Source organism: Centruroides sculpturatus, unplaced genomic scaffold, assembly GCF_000671375.1.
Source record: "Centruroides sculpturatus isolate CEXI.00-Female unplaced genomic scaffold, Cexi_2.0 scaffold103, whole genome shotgun sequence".
NCBI classification, from domain to species: Eukaryota; Metazoa; Arthropoda; class Arachnida; order Scorpiones; family Buthidae; genus Centruroides; species Centruroides sculpturatus.
This window is the reverse complement of record NW_019384303.1, coordinates 740,625-756,821: the sequence shown is the minus strand read 5'-3', so window position 1 is coordinate 756,821 and position 16,197 is coordinate 740,625. Positions and strand designations below refer to the sequence as shown.

Sequence of the window (16,197 nt, the reverse complement as noted above, 5' to 3'; positions counted from 1 at the left end):
AGTCAGACTTGAGAATTTCACCTGTTCTTTCAGTTTTCTAAGCTGAGTGAGTCATTTTTGGTCTTCCTATGTATTTGTCATCCTGCAATAATTTTTGGTTATCTCAAAAATTAGCAAATCACTGAAAACTATGGCCAAAGCTTCATTTCCATAAATCTTCTTTTTATCATTTCATGTGCTTTATAGGCTTTTTTTCAGTTTAAAACAAAATTTAATGTTGGCTCTCTATTACATTATTTATGTTTACCCAACAGCAAAGAAAAAATTACTTTGTGTTTTGGTGGCAAAACTAATAACAGGAATGTAGCACAATGAAATTTTTTAAAAGTTACTGAATCATTGTATTCATTTATAGAGGGTGCAATTGATGGCTCAACAAAAAATTACTATAGACAACTTTGGGACAGAAAGTATATAGTCCATAGATTAAAAACAATGTAGCACATTATTTTTTAAAGAACACTCCAAAAAAGAAAAAATATGTCTTCATAATTCAGGCTTTTTATGCAGCTCAGTGTTTCTGTGAATTTTAATTATATAAACTAATTGCTGTGTAACAAAATTAAATAATAACAAAATATTATTTTAAAAAAATTAAAAATGAAATATCTAAGCATTGAAAGGTGAAAAAAAAAATTTGAAAAGAACATTAGTTTACTATTTTAACTATTTTCTATTATTTGGTTTAAATATACAATAAAACTAACTATACAATTTTTATTTTAGCTATCCTTTAACAAACTATACATTTGGAACAAAAGAACCATTATATGAAAGAGATAGTTCTGTTCCTGCAAGATTTCAAAGAATGAGGCGTGAATTTGATAAATTTGGAATGCGACATTCTGCAGAAAGTGTATTGTTGGTTCACGAACATGGTTTGCCACATGTGTTGTTACTTCAACTTGGAACAACATTTTTCAAATTGTAAGGGTCTTTAAGTTTTATTATTTTTTAAAAGTAGAACCTAACAAATGTAATTTAAATATAATTTAGCATTTTAAGTATAAAAAGTATATTAATTATTTTGATTTTTATGTATTTGTCTGGATGAATTTACTGATAGTAATTTTAATTTTGCAAATATATTATTGTCTTTGAAATAATAAAACTAATGTTTTTCAGTATTTTGTGCTTTATTTTCTAGTATACAAAATATTTTACAAAGTAATAGAATCCACATACGTAATTATTAAAGTTTTATTGAATTATCTGTTTAAATTTTAAAAAAATTAAAATTAATGTATTGTCTGGAACACAAAGCTAATAAATAGTGGTTCCTTTTTTGGGAAGGACTATATCTTCAAATAATTAATCATAATTATCGCCATCAGATGAAAATCTACAAAAAATTAAAATATATTAACTCAACAGTGTATGTTTACTGGCAAAGTTTGAAATTCACCTGTTTTATGAAATTCCTGGTAATTTAATACAAAAAACCAGACAAAAGACTGCAAGATAGATTGAATTGGATAAAAGAAAATATTGGATAAAGTTGCTATTAGAATTTGAAGGACATGAACTGCTTTAACAGAATATTCTTCACAAAGAGATGTTATGATTTGAATGGCTTAAAGTTAGTTCAATATAAAAAGAATGGCCTTATTATTCTGTAAGAATACAGAAAAATTGAGGTCTGCTATAAAAATGCATATTCTGTCAAATTTTGTAATTTAATTAATTAAAAAGTAATGTAAATGAAGCTAAAAAATCTGACAGTTTGTTTTGTTTTCTATGAGAAAAGGCTGAATATTGAATTTTTTATATTTCTTATAATTTCAAAAATTGTCTGAAATAAATTTGTTTAAAGTTTGTAGTTTACAGTTCATTAAATATTTAATACCATAAAATACCAAAAATATTTAGATAAATCATTAATAAGAAAAATATAAAAAAATATAACAGATCCCAGTGATTACAATTATATTAAAAATAAGAAAAGACTATTATTTCAGAATTCTATTTTCAATATTTCAGTTGAAAATACAAATGGTGTGAATACAAGAAACTGCATCTATGAATTTACTGAATAGAAATATTATATTAATTTTTTTTAACTATTTACAGTGGTTAACGAACATAATCTGTTCAAAGACAATGTTTGCTACTCTAATTGCTTGATAACTGATTATTGATTTGCCATAGATTTTTATGGGAATTTGATTAATTCATTCTGGAGACCCCAAAAAATAAATAAAGTTATATAATTTCTTACTGCATTTATTTACATGTATTAATAAACTAAAAGCAATTTCTCCATTTTTTCATGGATGGCTACCTTATGTATAATTAAGTTAAAAATTCTTAAAATCTTTCATTTAAAAAAATTGTTATTCATTTAACTCTAATATTAAATACTTAAAAAAATTTTGTAATAATATACTTGTGTAAATTAGAGAATTTTAAGAACATATTAAGTGGATAATCTCTTGCTTAATTTATGTAGTGAACACAGTTCTTGACAGTCCACTCTTTTTAGGTTCCATATTCATATCAATTTTTTAAAATCAAAAGTTCAGGAAAACACTTATGAAAAATTCAGAGAACAGAAATCAACTAGTGCAAAAAAGGTTATGTATACAACTATACAACTGTGACAGTCTTGTTCCATAAATCATTCATATATTCCAGTAAAATATAGTTTTACAAATCGTCAAGTTTACAAATACGCAGTGTAACTTCTGTGAGGTGTTCATTATTTGAACATGTGTTTGTTGTCCAATTTGTTTGCAGTTTGAACTGTTTGTTAACCGATCACCCACTGTATTATAATAAAGCAATTTTGAATACTTTTTTGATTTATAAAGCTTTTTACTTTCATATTTTATATTCTAATGCCTACTTTACATTTGCATCTTATAAATTCTTGCCTGATGTTCTGTATATTGTTGATTTGTTACTGATTTCTTCAGTATATCTTTGTTTTCTAGTTTCCAACTAATAAATTTATCATTTTCACATTTATCAAAACTGCAAAATTAGCTTATCTCATGTATTACCATCTTTGCCTTTTATCAACCTCTGAAAAAAGAAATTCTGATTATTAGTTTCTGGTTTAATAGTAGAAACTTTTCATTTTTTTAAGTTTTTTTGTTACATTCATCAGATAGAATATCATCAGACACAAAGGGCATTTCTGTTAATACAAAATGCACAAAGAGCATGGAACATTACATCTCCTTTTTTTCCTGAATAGAATGATTTCCAGAAATTGTGTCTAAAATCTGGATATTTGAGTCTCAATTGTAACTTTTATACAAACATAATAATTGTAGTTTTGTAAGTCTACTTTAACAATTAATTATTGTCTTCCTGTGTAATCTGTTATATTTTATGGACAGATAAAACAATTACATTATATTAGTATAAATAAGTTAATGTGAGTTTATCAAATATTTGAAAATGGTTTATTTAATAATTATGATTAAAAAATTTCCTTGGTTTTTAGTTTTGGATGTAGAAATATCTTTGTATTTATTATTTTAAAATATTTTGTTTAGTTTATTAAGATTAAAATAGTTTTTATTTAAATAATAATTTTCTACAAAAATAGTGATAACATTTCAATAATGTATGTGTTCTATTTTGAATTTACTTAAAATTAAATATTTTTTAAGAAACAGTTTAACAAAACAATTATTTGTATTATTAAAAACATAAATATTTTATTATTAGACCAGGAGGAGAGTTGGAAGCAGGTGAAGATGATGTTGAAGGCTTAAAACGATTGATGACTGAAGTTAGTATAAATTTTATATTAGGAATTTCAAAAAATAATAGTAATAAAAATTAAAATATTTGCCATAATATTAATGTTAATATTTGTTTTTCAAATGTTAATGATTTATTTTATAACGTCATTAATTTTTTTAATGACAAACAAAAGCAAAATTAATATGTGTATAATTTTAAAACATAACTTTGAAGAGTTACAGCACAAATTTTGAAATGTTCTAGAAAATGATTTTATATAAATTTCTGAAAATAAACAAAGAATAAAATGATTAAACTTTTCTGCTAACTGGCTATACATAAACTTCTAATTAGTTAGCATAAAGTCACTCTTGAATGGCTGATGATAAATAAGTTAGATAAATTTTATTACAGTAGAGCATCGATTATCTGACTCAATTGGGGACTGGGGTTGGTCGGATAACTGAAAAAACGGATAACCGAAAAATATGAAAAAATACATTATTAGTATAGTATATTAGTATATCTCATGTAATTAGTATATTAGTGTATCGCTATTAACCTACTTGCGTTGAATTTTCATCAATGTTAATTTAAGCCTAACAAAACTTTTTTTAAAATAATAATTGTCGCTATTGTATCATTAAAAATTAGAAAATTAAGCCTCGTTTAAATACTGGCTCCCTTTCATGGTCGAGTCATGTTGCCAGCTAAAACACGTAAAAATACTATTAAAGTAGTCAAGACATAGCCAAATATTGTAGCGCCACATCACTAGCGGACATTTGAATTTGCTGACTAGAACGGTCGGTTAACTGAGGTGACGGTTAATCGGGAATCAGATAATCGATGCTCTGTATATATTTCTATTACATAGCAAAGTTAAATAATCACTGCTAAGCTATATATTTGAATTGAGATGATATTAAAACTGCTGAACAGTCTTCATTAATATCTTAAAATTGTTTCATGAATAGTTATAAAATTAAAAGCTTTTTGTAAATCCATATAATTAAATTTTTAGAATTGCATAAATTTTTAGATGGTCATTAACTCTCTTGTCCTAGGCCATATTGACCCAGGCAACCATTTTTCCATGTTATTTTAGTTTTCCATTGCTACTTTTGTGTTTTTATGTATTTTTACAAATGTTCTTAAGAACAAATATACAATTTCAGGAAAAAATAAACTAAAACGTTATCACTGCTTTTGTAATGCATACTCTTCAGTCCATGATGTGGATCATTTTGACTTATACTCAAGAATGTACAATTTATATCTGCAGTACACTTTTTTTTTTTTTTCAAGTTGTTTTGGTTTTGATTTTGTAACACAATGTAAAAAGCTTTAATTTGCACAATTTGCATACCCAGCTTTTTTCCATAGAATCTTCTGTTTGTTTCATCTTGATAATTTTTTTTCTAAAGTAGACTGTAGAAAATTGCTAATTTTCATATCAATACATACAATAAATTTCAAAATAATTAAATTAAAAAAGCAGATCTTGTAAATTACTAGTACATCGAGGGCAACTATATGCCATGATCAAGTTTTTCAATGGCTTGAAGATAGGCTTAGTGGAGGAAGTTTTGAGGAGGAATCAAATGGGCTTTTTTAATAAAGAAATGTGGAAATATAGATAACTTTTAAAGTGAGGAAAGTTAGCAATATTATAAGTTACGTGTATCATCCTACATGAATGAATAGTACCCAGGCATGGAAAAGCAGCTAACATTCCTACACAGTCTTGAAATTTATTTATTTCACCTGACATATTGATTCAATCATACTATGAACAAACTGTAAAGGAAGAATACTGTTCATAGGAAAATGATTTCAGTGGCAAGATGTTAATTAGATGAACTGATTGTATTCATAGAAATATATTTGGTTACTGAAATTGAGAGAAATTTGTAACCTGTTTCTTAGTAAGATTTCAAACCCAATATATCATGCAATCACATCTGTAAGAATATTTGAAAAAATTTGGGGATGAATGTCTGTAATTTGATAACAGAAGAACAAGATGATCTTTAATCTGATAAATTGGCAGCAGCATCATACATCTTTTAAAAAGTGGTCAAAATATTACAGGTGATGATTTCTTTACAAGCATTGCTATTGCAAAATATTTAAAGGAATGGAAACTAACAATCTTTGGAACATTCAGGCAAAACAAACCATATATTCCACTGTGTTTTTAAGCCATCAAAAGATAGATCATGGATAGACACATCCTCATTACATGGTTTCAGTGATGGTAAGTTATGATGATAGTTGTATTACAAAAGAAAAAACAAAACAGTTATTTTTCTGAGCACAAGGTATCAAATAGCTGAAATTAGTAGTAGTAAAAAGAAAATGTCAGAAATTATATTGTATTATAATAAAGCAAAAGGTGGTGTTGATATGATAGATATGTGTGTCTTATGGAACTTGCCAAAGTGCTCATGTTATCCTGCAAAGATCAAGAATACCAGGCTTGACAAAGCAAGTCACCCTAGCCATGAAACTGGATTAAGAGCAGAAACAAACTTCCAAGCTGCACCTGTGTTTCTGATTGAGAGTATCAAAAAGAAAAGATATTTGTTAATATCAAACTATTTTGGATGCTGCACTTGCATTAAATAACTATACCATGAAATGCAGTGATATTTTTTAATCTTTAATGTTTTTGGTTGTTTTTTATCAACATTTTTAACATAGTATAAAAACAGCACTCAAGGGACTGTTTTTGTTCAAAATGAACAGAAAATAAATTTATTTCTGATGAATGTATTTAAATATTACTATTCTAGAACAAAAATTCAAAATGAAAGAATACTGGACTTTTTGAGTAATACATAAATCAAAAAAATGCAAAACAACCAAAATACCAAAACTGCATAAATAAACTAAAGAGATAATATTAAAAGTGTAGAATAAATACTAAAAACAATGAAAATAAAATTAAAAATATACACAAATATGTGAAATAAGTGAACATGTATGGTAACTTCTCTATACATTTTCATACTTTACCCAAAAGTCATTTGCTGATGTCAGAATACTGAAAATAATTAACTGTTTGCTTGAAATGAATTGTTTTGATCATGCAGATTATTACACAATTATATGATGTATGACATAAAAAATGATAACATTAACAGATTTCAACATTAAAACCTTGCTTTTTTAATGTGTACTTTATTATCATTAAACTTACTTTACTTATAATTAAAATTTGTTGAAACTTCAGTATATGGCTCAAAATGACCAGTGTGCGATTTAGTCAGAATTACTTCAGTGAATTCACAGTTCATGAATTCAGTGTTTCTCAAACTTTGTGTTCATGGAGAGGATTTTCCATTTCAGCTTTCTTGCAAATCAGTATTTTTGTGAGTTTAAATAAAAAATTTTTTCAAGACAATTAGAATTTTTTTTCTCGTTATTGTATTTTTCTTACTCATTCAGTCTAAATTACTAAATAAAAATAATTATTATAATTATTTTTATTTAGTAATTTAGACTGAATGAGTAAGAAAAATACAATAACGAGAAAAAAAATTCTAATTGTCTTGAAAAAATTTTTTATTTAAACTCACAAAAATACTGATTTGCAAGAAAGCTGAAATGGAAAATCCTCTCCATGAACACAAAGTTTGAGAAACACTGAATTCATGAACTGTGAATTCACTGAAGTAATTCTGACTAAATCGCACACTGGTCATTTTGAGCCATATACTGAAGTTTCAACAAATTTTAATTATAAGTAAAGTAAGTTTAATGATAATAAAGTACACATTAAAAAAGCAAGGTTTTAATGTTGAAATCTGTTAATGTTATCATTTTTTATGTCATACATCATATAATTGTGTAATAATCTGCATGATCAAAACAATTCATTTCAAGCAAACAGTTAATTATTTTCAGTATTCTGACATCAGCAAATGACTTTTGGGTAAAGTATGAAAATGTATAGAGAAGTTACCATACATGTTCACTTATTTCACATATTTGTGTATATTTTTAATTTTATTTTCATTGTTTTTAGTATTTATTCTACACTTTTAATATTATCTCTTTAGTTTATTTATGCAGTTTTGGTATTTTGGTTGTTTTGCATTTTTTTGATTTATGTATTACTCAAAAAGTCCAGTATTCTTTCATTTTGAATTTTTGTTCTAGAATAGTAATATTTAAATACATTCATCAGAAATAAATTTATTTTCTGTTCATTTTGAACAAAAACAGTCCCTTGAGTGCTGTTTTTATACTATGTTAAAAATGTTGATAAAAAACAACCAAAAACATTAAAGATTAAAAAATATCACTGCATTTCATGGTATAGTTATTTAATGCAAGTGCAGCATCCAAAATAGTTTGATATTAACAAATATCATTTCTTTTTGATACTCTCAATCAGAAACACAGGTGCAGCTTGGAAGTTTGTTTCTGCTCTTAATCCAGTTTCATGGCTAGGGTGACTTGCTTTGTCAAGCCTGGTATTCTTGATCTTTGCAGGATAACATGAGCACTTTGGCAAGTTCCATAAGNAACGACTGACGCTTCCTGCAGGCGGGAAAAAATTCAGGGCTGTGCATGACTGTCCCCTTCACAACTCCACCGAAGGAGGCCTCTCGCGCATCATTGGTTTACGCGGAAGAAAAAAAGGTTTGATACTTTTTGAACAGACCTTGTATTTGTAATATCAGAGAAAGTTTCTCAGATATTACAAATACATTTTATTTGTGGATGAAAAATGCAAATTTTAGCAATTTTTTGTAATTTTATATATGATTTGAATAGTTAAAATTAAGAAAATTGTGCTATTTATAACTTCAGTAATAATAATATTACTTTTAATAGTATGTGATAAATTTATTATGTAAATATATATAACTTATTATGATATAGTAATAAGATTACAAGTTACAAAGTAACAGCCTTTAAGCAGTTAAAACTACATATGAATGATTTTGGTCATTCAAATATAAAGACATGATTATAAGATGATTGTTATGATTATAAAAAAGTTTTCAGTTATACATCACAAATATAACAATTTATATAAATTATCTTTTATTTATAATGGTGTTTCTGTGTTTTTTTTTCTTTGCAAGAATATATTAAGTTTTTTATTTAGAAATAAAATTACAAATTAATAAGTGTTTAAAAGTTATAACTGAAATTTTAAATTATGAAAAAAAAATGATTTGAGATAAATTTTATTATTATTACTATTATTATTTTAGATTTTAGGACGTCAAGATGGAGTACAGCAAGATTGGTTAATAGAAGATGTTGTTGGAAATTGGTGGAGACCAAATTTTGAGCCTCCTCAGGTAAATTTCATTTTAATGTAAGGAAAAGCTTAATAGATATTTTTGTCAATGCTGCGTTTTTGTCAATGCTGTTATTAAGATTGTATTTCAAAGTATGATGCAAATAGTCTTAAAATATTTTATCAAATAATAAAAGGACTTTTTGATATTTATTAGTGTTGGTGTATTATTGACGATATAAAATGGAATTACTTTTTAACAAACAATTTCCAAAGATAACTTAAGTAGTAACATTCTTTCTGTGTCTAATATATCTCTTCCTTTAACTAGAAGAATGGAAAAGTGCTTTATTGTGATGTATGAGAGAGAGAGAGATCATAACTGGAAGGCATGAAACATTAATCTTTGATCCATGGATATTTGTACTAACATAAATATATGCTATCTTTTTGTGTTGTTTTCATTACTGCAGATGTGTGTAAAATATATCAGCTCTAAAAATAATATTAAAAAAAGACATTTGCAGTCATTCATGCCTATATGTTTCAGAATTTTGGAATCTCTTCTAATGTTTGAAGAATTGATTATTTTTACTTTTAAAAAGTGTTCGATTTTAGAGGAGAGACTGAAGCTAACAAAAAATTCTCAAAACATTTATCTATTATTAACTACAAGAGTTCTTTAAGGGAGTTATCTCAAATCTGTAAGTTATAAAAAGAAGAAACAAATCAACTTTTATTTGGATCCTGCAGTAAATTTTTACTAAACTAATGTTTTTGAATTATTTCACAACTTGACTTTAGGTTCAGAAGTATTTTTAAAATACACCACACGTGGGTGTTTGAAATAAAATACACACATGTGCACTGTATTCTAAAAATATTTTTGAATCTGAAGAAGAATTATGAAATAACTTGGAAAATGTTAGTTTAGTAAAAGTTTACTATTGAATTGTTTGTTTCCTCTTTTTACAAAAATCCAGTTGAGACTCCTTTAAGTTATTTAATTGTCTGAAGTTTTTCACTACATGATTTTTTGTATATTTTGAAAATTATTGATTAAATATTATAAATTAATTAGTGAACTGTAGAAAATTTTGGAAAAAATGGTTTATTGTGAAATTAAATAGTATGTGATAAAAATAATTATATACTTACATATAATTAATTATACACTTTAATACTGGTAATATAGTAATTTTGAAATATTTTTGTAGTTTCCAAGTTTTATTTATTACGTATAAGCTGATAAGGTAATAGTTATTTAGATTAATAATGAAGTTATTATCTAGGTGATGAAAATACTAGATGTAGGAATTAATCATAAATATTAAATTTATTTGCTTACAGAAAAATCTAAGTGTATCATCAACTATTGAAAAACATTAATGTAGAAAAACCTAGAAAAGAACTGAAATGAATACATTATAAAGCAATATGGTATTCTAATTAAAATACAGTAGAGCATTAATTATCCGACTCAGTTGGGGACTCAGGTTGGTCGGATAACTGAAAAAATCGGATAACCGAAAATAATGAAAAAAATACATTATTCGTATAGTATATTAGGATATCCCATTTAATTAGTATATTAGTATATCGCTATTAACCAACTTTGCGTTGAATTTTCATTGATGTTTAGTCTAACAAATTTTTTAAAATAATAATCGTCACTATTGTATCGTTAAAAATTATTTTAAAATTATTTTATTGCTCACAAAACAAACAACCACTCATAATTAAAAATTAAGTCTTGTTTAAATACTGGCCTCTCTTCAATGGTCGAGCTGATGTTGCCAGCTAAAACACGCAAAAATTTAACAAAAACAATATTAAAGTATCCAAGACATAGCCAAATATTGTAGCACCACATCACTAGCGGACATTTGAAATTTGCCGACTAGAATGGTCGGTTAACCGATGTGACAGTTAATTGGGGGTCGGATAACCGATGCTCTACTATAAATGTAAATACTGTATCAGTGTTAATTAACTTCAATTGATAAGCAATTTCACTTTATTTGCAAGTACTTTTGACAGTTTATGACCATCATCTTCAGGTGAATTGACTGTTGTCATTTTTTTTTTTTAACATTGCCCTGGTCAATAAGATGAGTTTTTTCTTACCCATCACAAGTTTGGCAATGCTTAAAATGGAGGCAACTGTGTGGGAGGGACAGGGCCTGTCCCTCCCACACGGTTGCCTGAATCCTGAATATCCTGATATCCTGAATATACAACTGGGTGGGAGGGACAGGGCAGGCCCTCCCACCCAGTTGTATATTTAGGATAAACTGCTCACAGAAATTATTTGGAATTGCCCACTTGGATACACTTCATGGCCAAGTGAAGATGATGGCTGTAAATTGTCAAAGTTGCTTATCAATTAAAGTTAATGCTGGTAGACAGTATTTATGATTTGTTTGTATTTTGATGTTGAATCATCTTTGAATAAGACTAAGCATTCTAAGTTGGATTGTTAAAAGACATTGAAATTTAGGTGAAAGTGTAACTATATAGTTTGACATAAAAGTAATTTATTTCAAATTATTTATTTGCATATGCAAATCATTTTAGAGTGTAAATTTTACTTAATTATAAAAAGTTTTTATTTGAATGTTATTCTAATGAAATATTATTGTTTATGCAAATAGTATTCTAACTATCCAAGTCAGTTTTTCATGTAAAACTAGGAATTAAAATAAAACATTAAGATTTTAAAAATTTATCTGTTTTGATATTCTAGAATTTATATTTTTGTAATAGACTTATCATTTATTATAATAATAATAATAATACTAACAACAATAATAACATATCCATTCCAAATACTCACAATATACAAAACACATTCACTGAAAAAATGAGCAGTACACAGAACTTTCCCAGGAAATAAGGCATCTGTGGAGAATGGAAAGAGTGCTTATTGTACCTGTCGTTCTCTCCTTTACCGGTGTGATACCACACAAACTACACAAAAGCTGGGAACATTACAATTGAATAGAAATACATACATCACACTACAGAAGGCCACTATATTGAATACATGCTACATTGTTAGGAAATTCCTGAATACGGACACTGACACACTTATTTAATTTTAGTTTTTGGTTGCTATGCCTTGACTCTGGTCTGGCATAGTACACAGCCACTGATATCAACTGAGTATAACCCACTAAATACTGTATTATAATAATAATAATAAATTTATTTAGAGTAAAAACAAAACAGTGTTTAAATACTGTTTTCTATTGATTTTTTAATATATACTTTCATTATGAACTTTTATAAAATGAATACATGTTACTTTTTATTTCAGTATCCATATATTCCCCCACATGTAACAAAACCAAAGGAGCATAAGAAATTATTTTTTGTTCAACTCCCAGAGCGAGGTAAATATAAAACATTTATATTGTTTCTTTTGTTTTACAGATAATTTTTTATTAAAGATAAGAAGATTTCTTTTATTATGGAAAGAATGATTTTTCATTGTTGTTAGTTTTTTATATTTTATATAAAATATTTAATAAAAAATTTTGTTGTAGATTGTATAACATTTGATACAATAAATATTAGTTGAAATGCTGGAAGCATTGCTGATAATGAATACTTGGCAAATTTTTTGAGTCAGTTCTAATGAGCTTTCCATTATTTTAAACAAAAATAAATAATTATTACTGTTGACTTTACATTATTTTGACAAACTGTTTTGTTGCATAAGTACAGTAGAGCATTGATTATCCAAAATAATCAAAGTTGGACAATTTTGGCTAACTGATTACACTTGGTTGGAAAAGAATGAAAAGACAAATACAGTCGACCCCCCTATAACACGGTAGATATGTTCTGGTTTTTATGAATCCATTTTCTACGCGTCCAGCCAATCACAGCCTGGCATGTATGCAGTTTACGGACTACAGCTGTTTGAAAGGTTTCTTCCATAAAATGAATCGATTGTAGACTAATTTGACTCAACATTTCCAAAGTGTGTATAATTTTTTGGGAATAATCCATATAAACTATGCTATAAACAAAAAATTGTAGGATTACTTACCGAGTGTTCACTGTTTGACACGCCATTGCTTAAGCTTGTTTTCATCATGGAGCTTGTCATTGAATGGCACTCGCGTGCTTTCTGATAAATTAAGTTTTTTGCAAAAAATTTGTTGAACTTTGGAGACATCATTAATATAAATATAATTTTTATGGCCGTTAAATAATAAATGGTTTTTAGTAGGTCCACTGCTCGTTTAAACTCAACGGTTTGTACAATATCCGCTATTGGTCTAGATTCGACCAATCCTGTCGCAACAGAAGTCAGCAATGACTTTTTACCGAATTATAGGAGTTGCTTTTAGCATGTTATATGAATACTGTCGCAATTTTTTTGCCGTGATATAGGAATCTGAACTATAGGAACCCATGTTATGGGGGGTCGAAGTTAAAATATTAATTTTAATTCTAGTACAGAATTAAAAATAAGATTAGGGATGAAAATTTAATACCCATGAATGATAAGAAAAAAATTGTCTAATTTATTAAAAATAGGTAGTAATCATTTATTGCAATCTACAGTATAATGTACTGATAAAACTTTGAATATAAAGTAAAAAATACATAATAAAATTAATATTAAATAATGTACAGTACTTATTAAAAAAAATTAGTTATTACTGTTTTTTAAAGCAATCACTTATTTTGCTTTGTTTTACATAGTTTTTTTTTTTAATTTGCTAAATTCCTGGTTTGCTTGATTGTCATGAAAGCTGAAAAATCTGCTTTAGGTTGCATTTTTAAACATGTCAGTGCAGTTTCTAATGCATTAAACTGTTATTCATTAATCACGTTTTTCTGTTTGTACTGTAATAAATAAAATTTACACTAGTGTTGATAACAAGAAATTTCAGTTGCTGGCCTACTAAAGATCACCAACAATAGTTGTTACTAAAGCTAAGACATTTATATACTAAAAATCATATGCAAAGAAAAGCCATTAATTACAGGCAATTTTGGTATAATGGATATAAAACTGATGTTTTCCTAAAATTTGCTTGATGATATAACAAAGCAGTTATCTGGGCACATATTGCTTTTTCATGTTGGCAATCATACTATAAGCACATGCTCAGTGTCATATCAAAGATGGCTACGTCATTGTCAGTTACATGCTTTTTATGATTGGGAGATATGAAAATGACTGAAATTTATCACAGGAGGTCGTGTCAGTATGGAAACAGTTGTTTAAGCTAACATAAGGTATATGATTAATCCCGAGATATAAGGAGGGTGGGTACTTTGTCTGCAATGAGAAGCAAGTGGGTTGATTAACAACTGTCACAATGGACACAGAGCATAAACTGATGTGAGAATGGGAGAAATACAATTAATGACATCTCTGCCAAATTCAACATGAGCATGGCTATGCATTTAACATTGTCCACAATGAACTTACATACAGAAAAGTTGCATCAGGTGGGGTACCAAGTGAGCTGAAGCCAGATTACAATGTTGTATTCACAACTATGGCTCATGTTGAATTTAGCAGAGATGTCATCATTTGTGATTTTCCAGGACTCCCTAATTCACATATCAGTTTGCAAATTGATTGTGTCTATCATGATGATCGTTGGCCAAGATGCATGCTTCCTTAAGTATCTGGACCCAATCATACACGTTGCATTGGCTTAACTATTTCCATACTGAATCACTATCCTGTGATAAATTTTAACATCTCATTTTCACATCTTCCAATCACAAAAAAATGTGTAACATTTCACTGTTTCTCATGGTGACTCTTTAGTGAGGCAGCCATCTTTGATCAGTAACATTTCTGGAATTAGTACGCTCTGAAATCAGTTTCTGTTAATTGACTTTTTGAATAATTGATTTTCAGGTAATTAATCTCTAGGTGTAAGTATAAATACTAGTAAATTAAGAAAAGCAAATCTCTATTTATTAATCTTGTAATGTAAATATGAAAGTGCAAATCTTTTGATATAAATATCTCATTAGATATGCAAATAATTCAATGACAAAAAGTATTATGTATATAGTTAGTATACAGAATATCTGTATCTATAATATATATGTTACTGTGAATGACCGAAATCTGGCGAATGTCAACATTCTCCAATGAATGTCAACATTCACACAGTCATTTCGTGTATGTTCGAAATATTTGCTAAATATCGTTATTTCTCACTTACACCTGCAAATGTCGACATTCAGAATGCGCTGATGGTGAATGTTGAATAAAAATATTTTTATTACGTTAAGACAAAAATGCAACTTTTTAATATGTCAAAATAGGAGAAAGCTTAAGTAATAGTACATGTAAATAAACTGTTGAACCTAAAACGAACAGTACATTCTATATCATTAAAGAAAATAATACAATAATAAACTTACACATAAATTATGTGATTAACATTATACAATCTTATTTATTGCAACAACTTAAACTGTTATGGCATTTTGAATTGCACAAGAGTCCCTTGCTTTTACAACTGCATTTATTCGTGGAACACTTTTTTTTGCAATGACAGCGTGTATAGCCTTGCCCTCCACTTTTCGAATTAGCTGCAGCTGCTTCTCTCAGCGATATTTCTTGAGAAGAAATCTTACCTATGGAAAATTTTCTTTACAAATTACGAACTGATTACGGGTATAAAGCTGCTTGAGGGTATCATTTTTGTTTGCTAATTTATAAAAGTCGGAGTCTTCTATTCTAACAACAACTGCCAACACATTTCGTTCATCTGTACGACCACGGTCAACATCAGGGACTTGTATTCCTACGGTATCACCAATTTGAGCAGTAGGAAACGGCGAAGAATTTGGCGACAGACTGTCGCCTCTCCGTCGACATCAGCTTCTCGGGTGTCGTTTCGACCTCCATCAAAGCTTATCTGTGCTTGTCGACATACACCGGCGATTGTTCGAATGTATAATAATATAACAAAATATTCGGTCTTTCACCGAAGTATTTTGTATGTGTCGACATTCACCGGAGAATTTCGACATTCTCTAATTTCGGTCTTTCACAGTAACATATACGTATATAAATATTGAAATAGACTTCTCCTTTTGTGGTTATTGACCAGTCAGGTGAGGCTATGACTTTAAAACATATTTGAACAGTGACTGCTCATAATGCAATTTAATTTTGAATTCTTCTGCAATGGATTGTTTGAGAAAGTTATTCCAGAATTTTAAAGTATCCTGTTTATTTAATT

At 27.7% G+C, this 16,197-nt stretch overlaps 1 protein-coding gene across 2 annotated transcripts in view; it reads left to right on the top strand.

The window, feature by feature from the left end:
* The window catches only part of LOC111618034 (cleavage and polyadenylation specificity factor subunit 5-like), a 59,567-nt gene that overhangs the window by 16,109 nt on the left and 27,261 nt on the right, over positions 1-16,197 (top strand). For both annotated transcript variants that reach the window (XM_023359454.1, XM_023359461.1), the window contains exons 3-6: positions 727-927; positions 3,679-3,742; positions 8,931-9,020; positions 12,279-12,354. In XM_023359454.1, the coding sequence (XP_023215222.1) occupies positions 727-927; positions 3,679-3,742; positions 8,931-9,020; positions 12,279-12,354 (431 nt within the window). The remainder of the gene's footprint in view (positions 1-726; positions 928-3,678; positions 3,743-8,930; positions 9,021-12,278; positions 12,355-16,197) is intronic.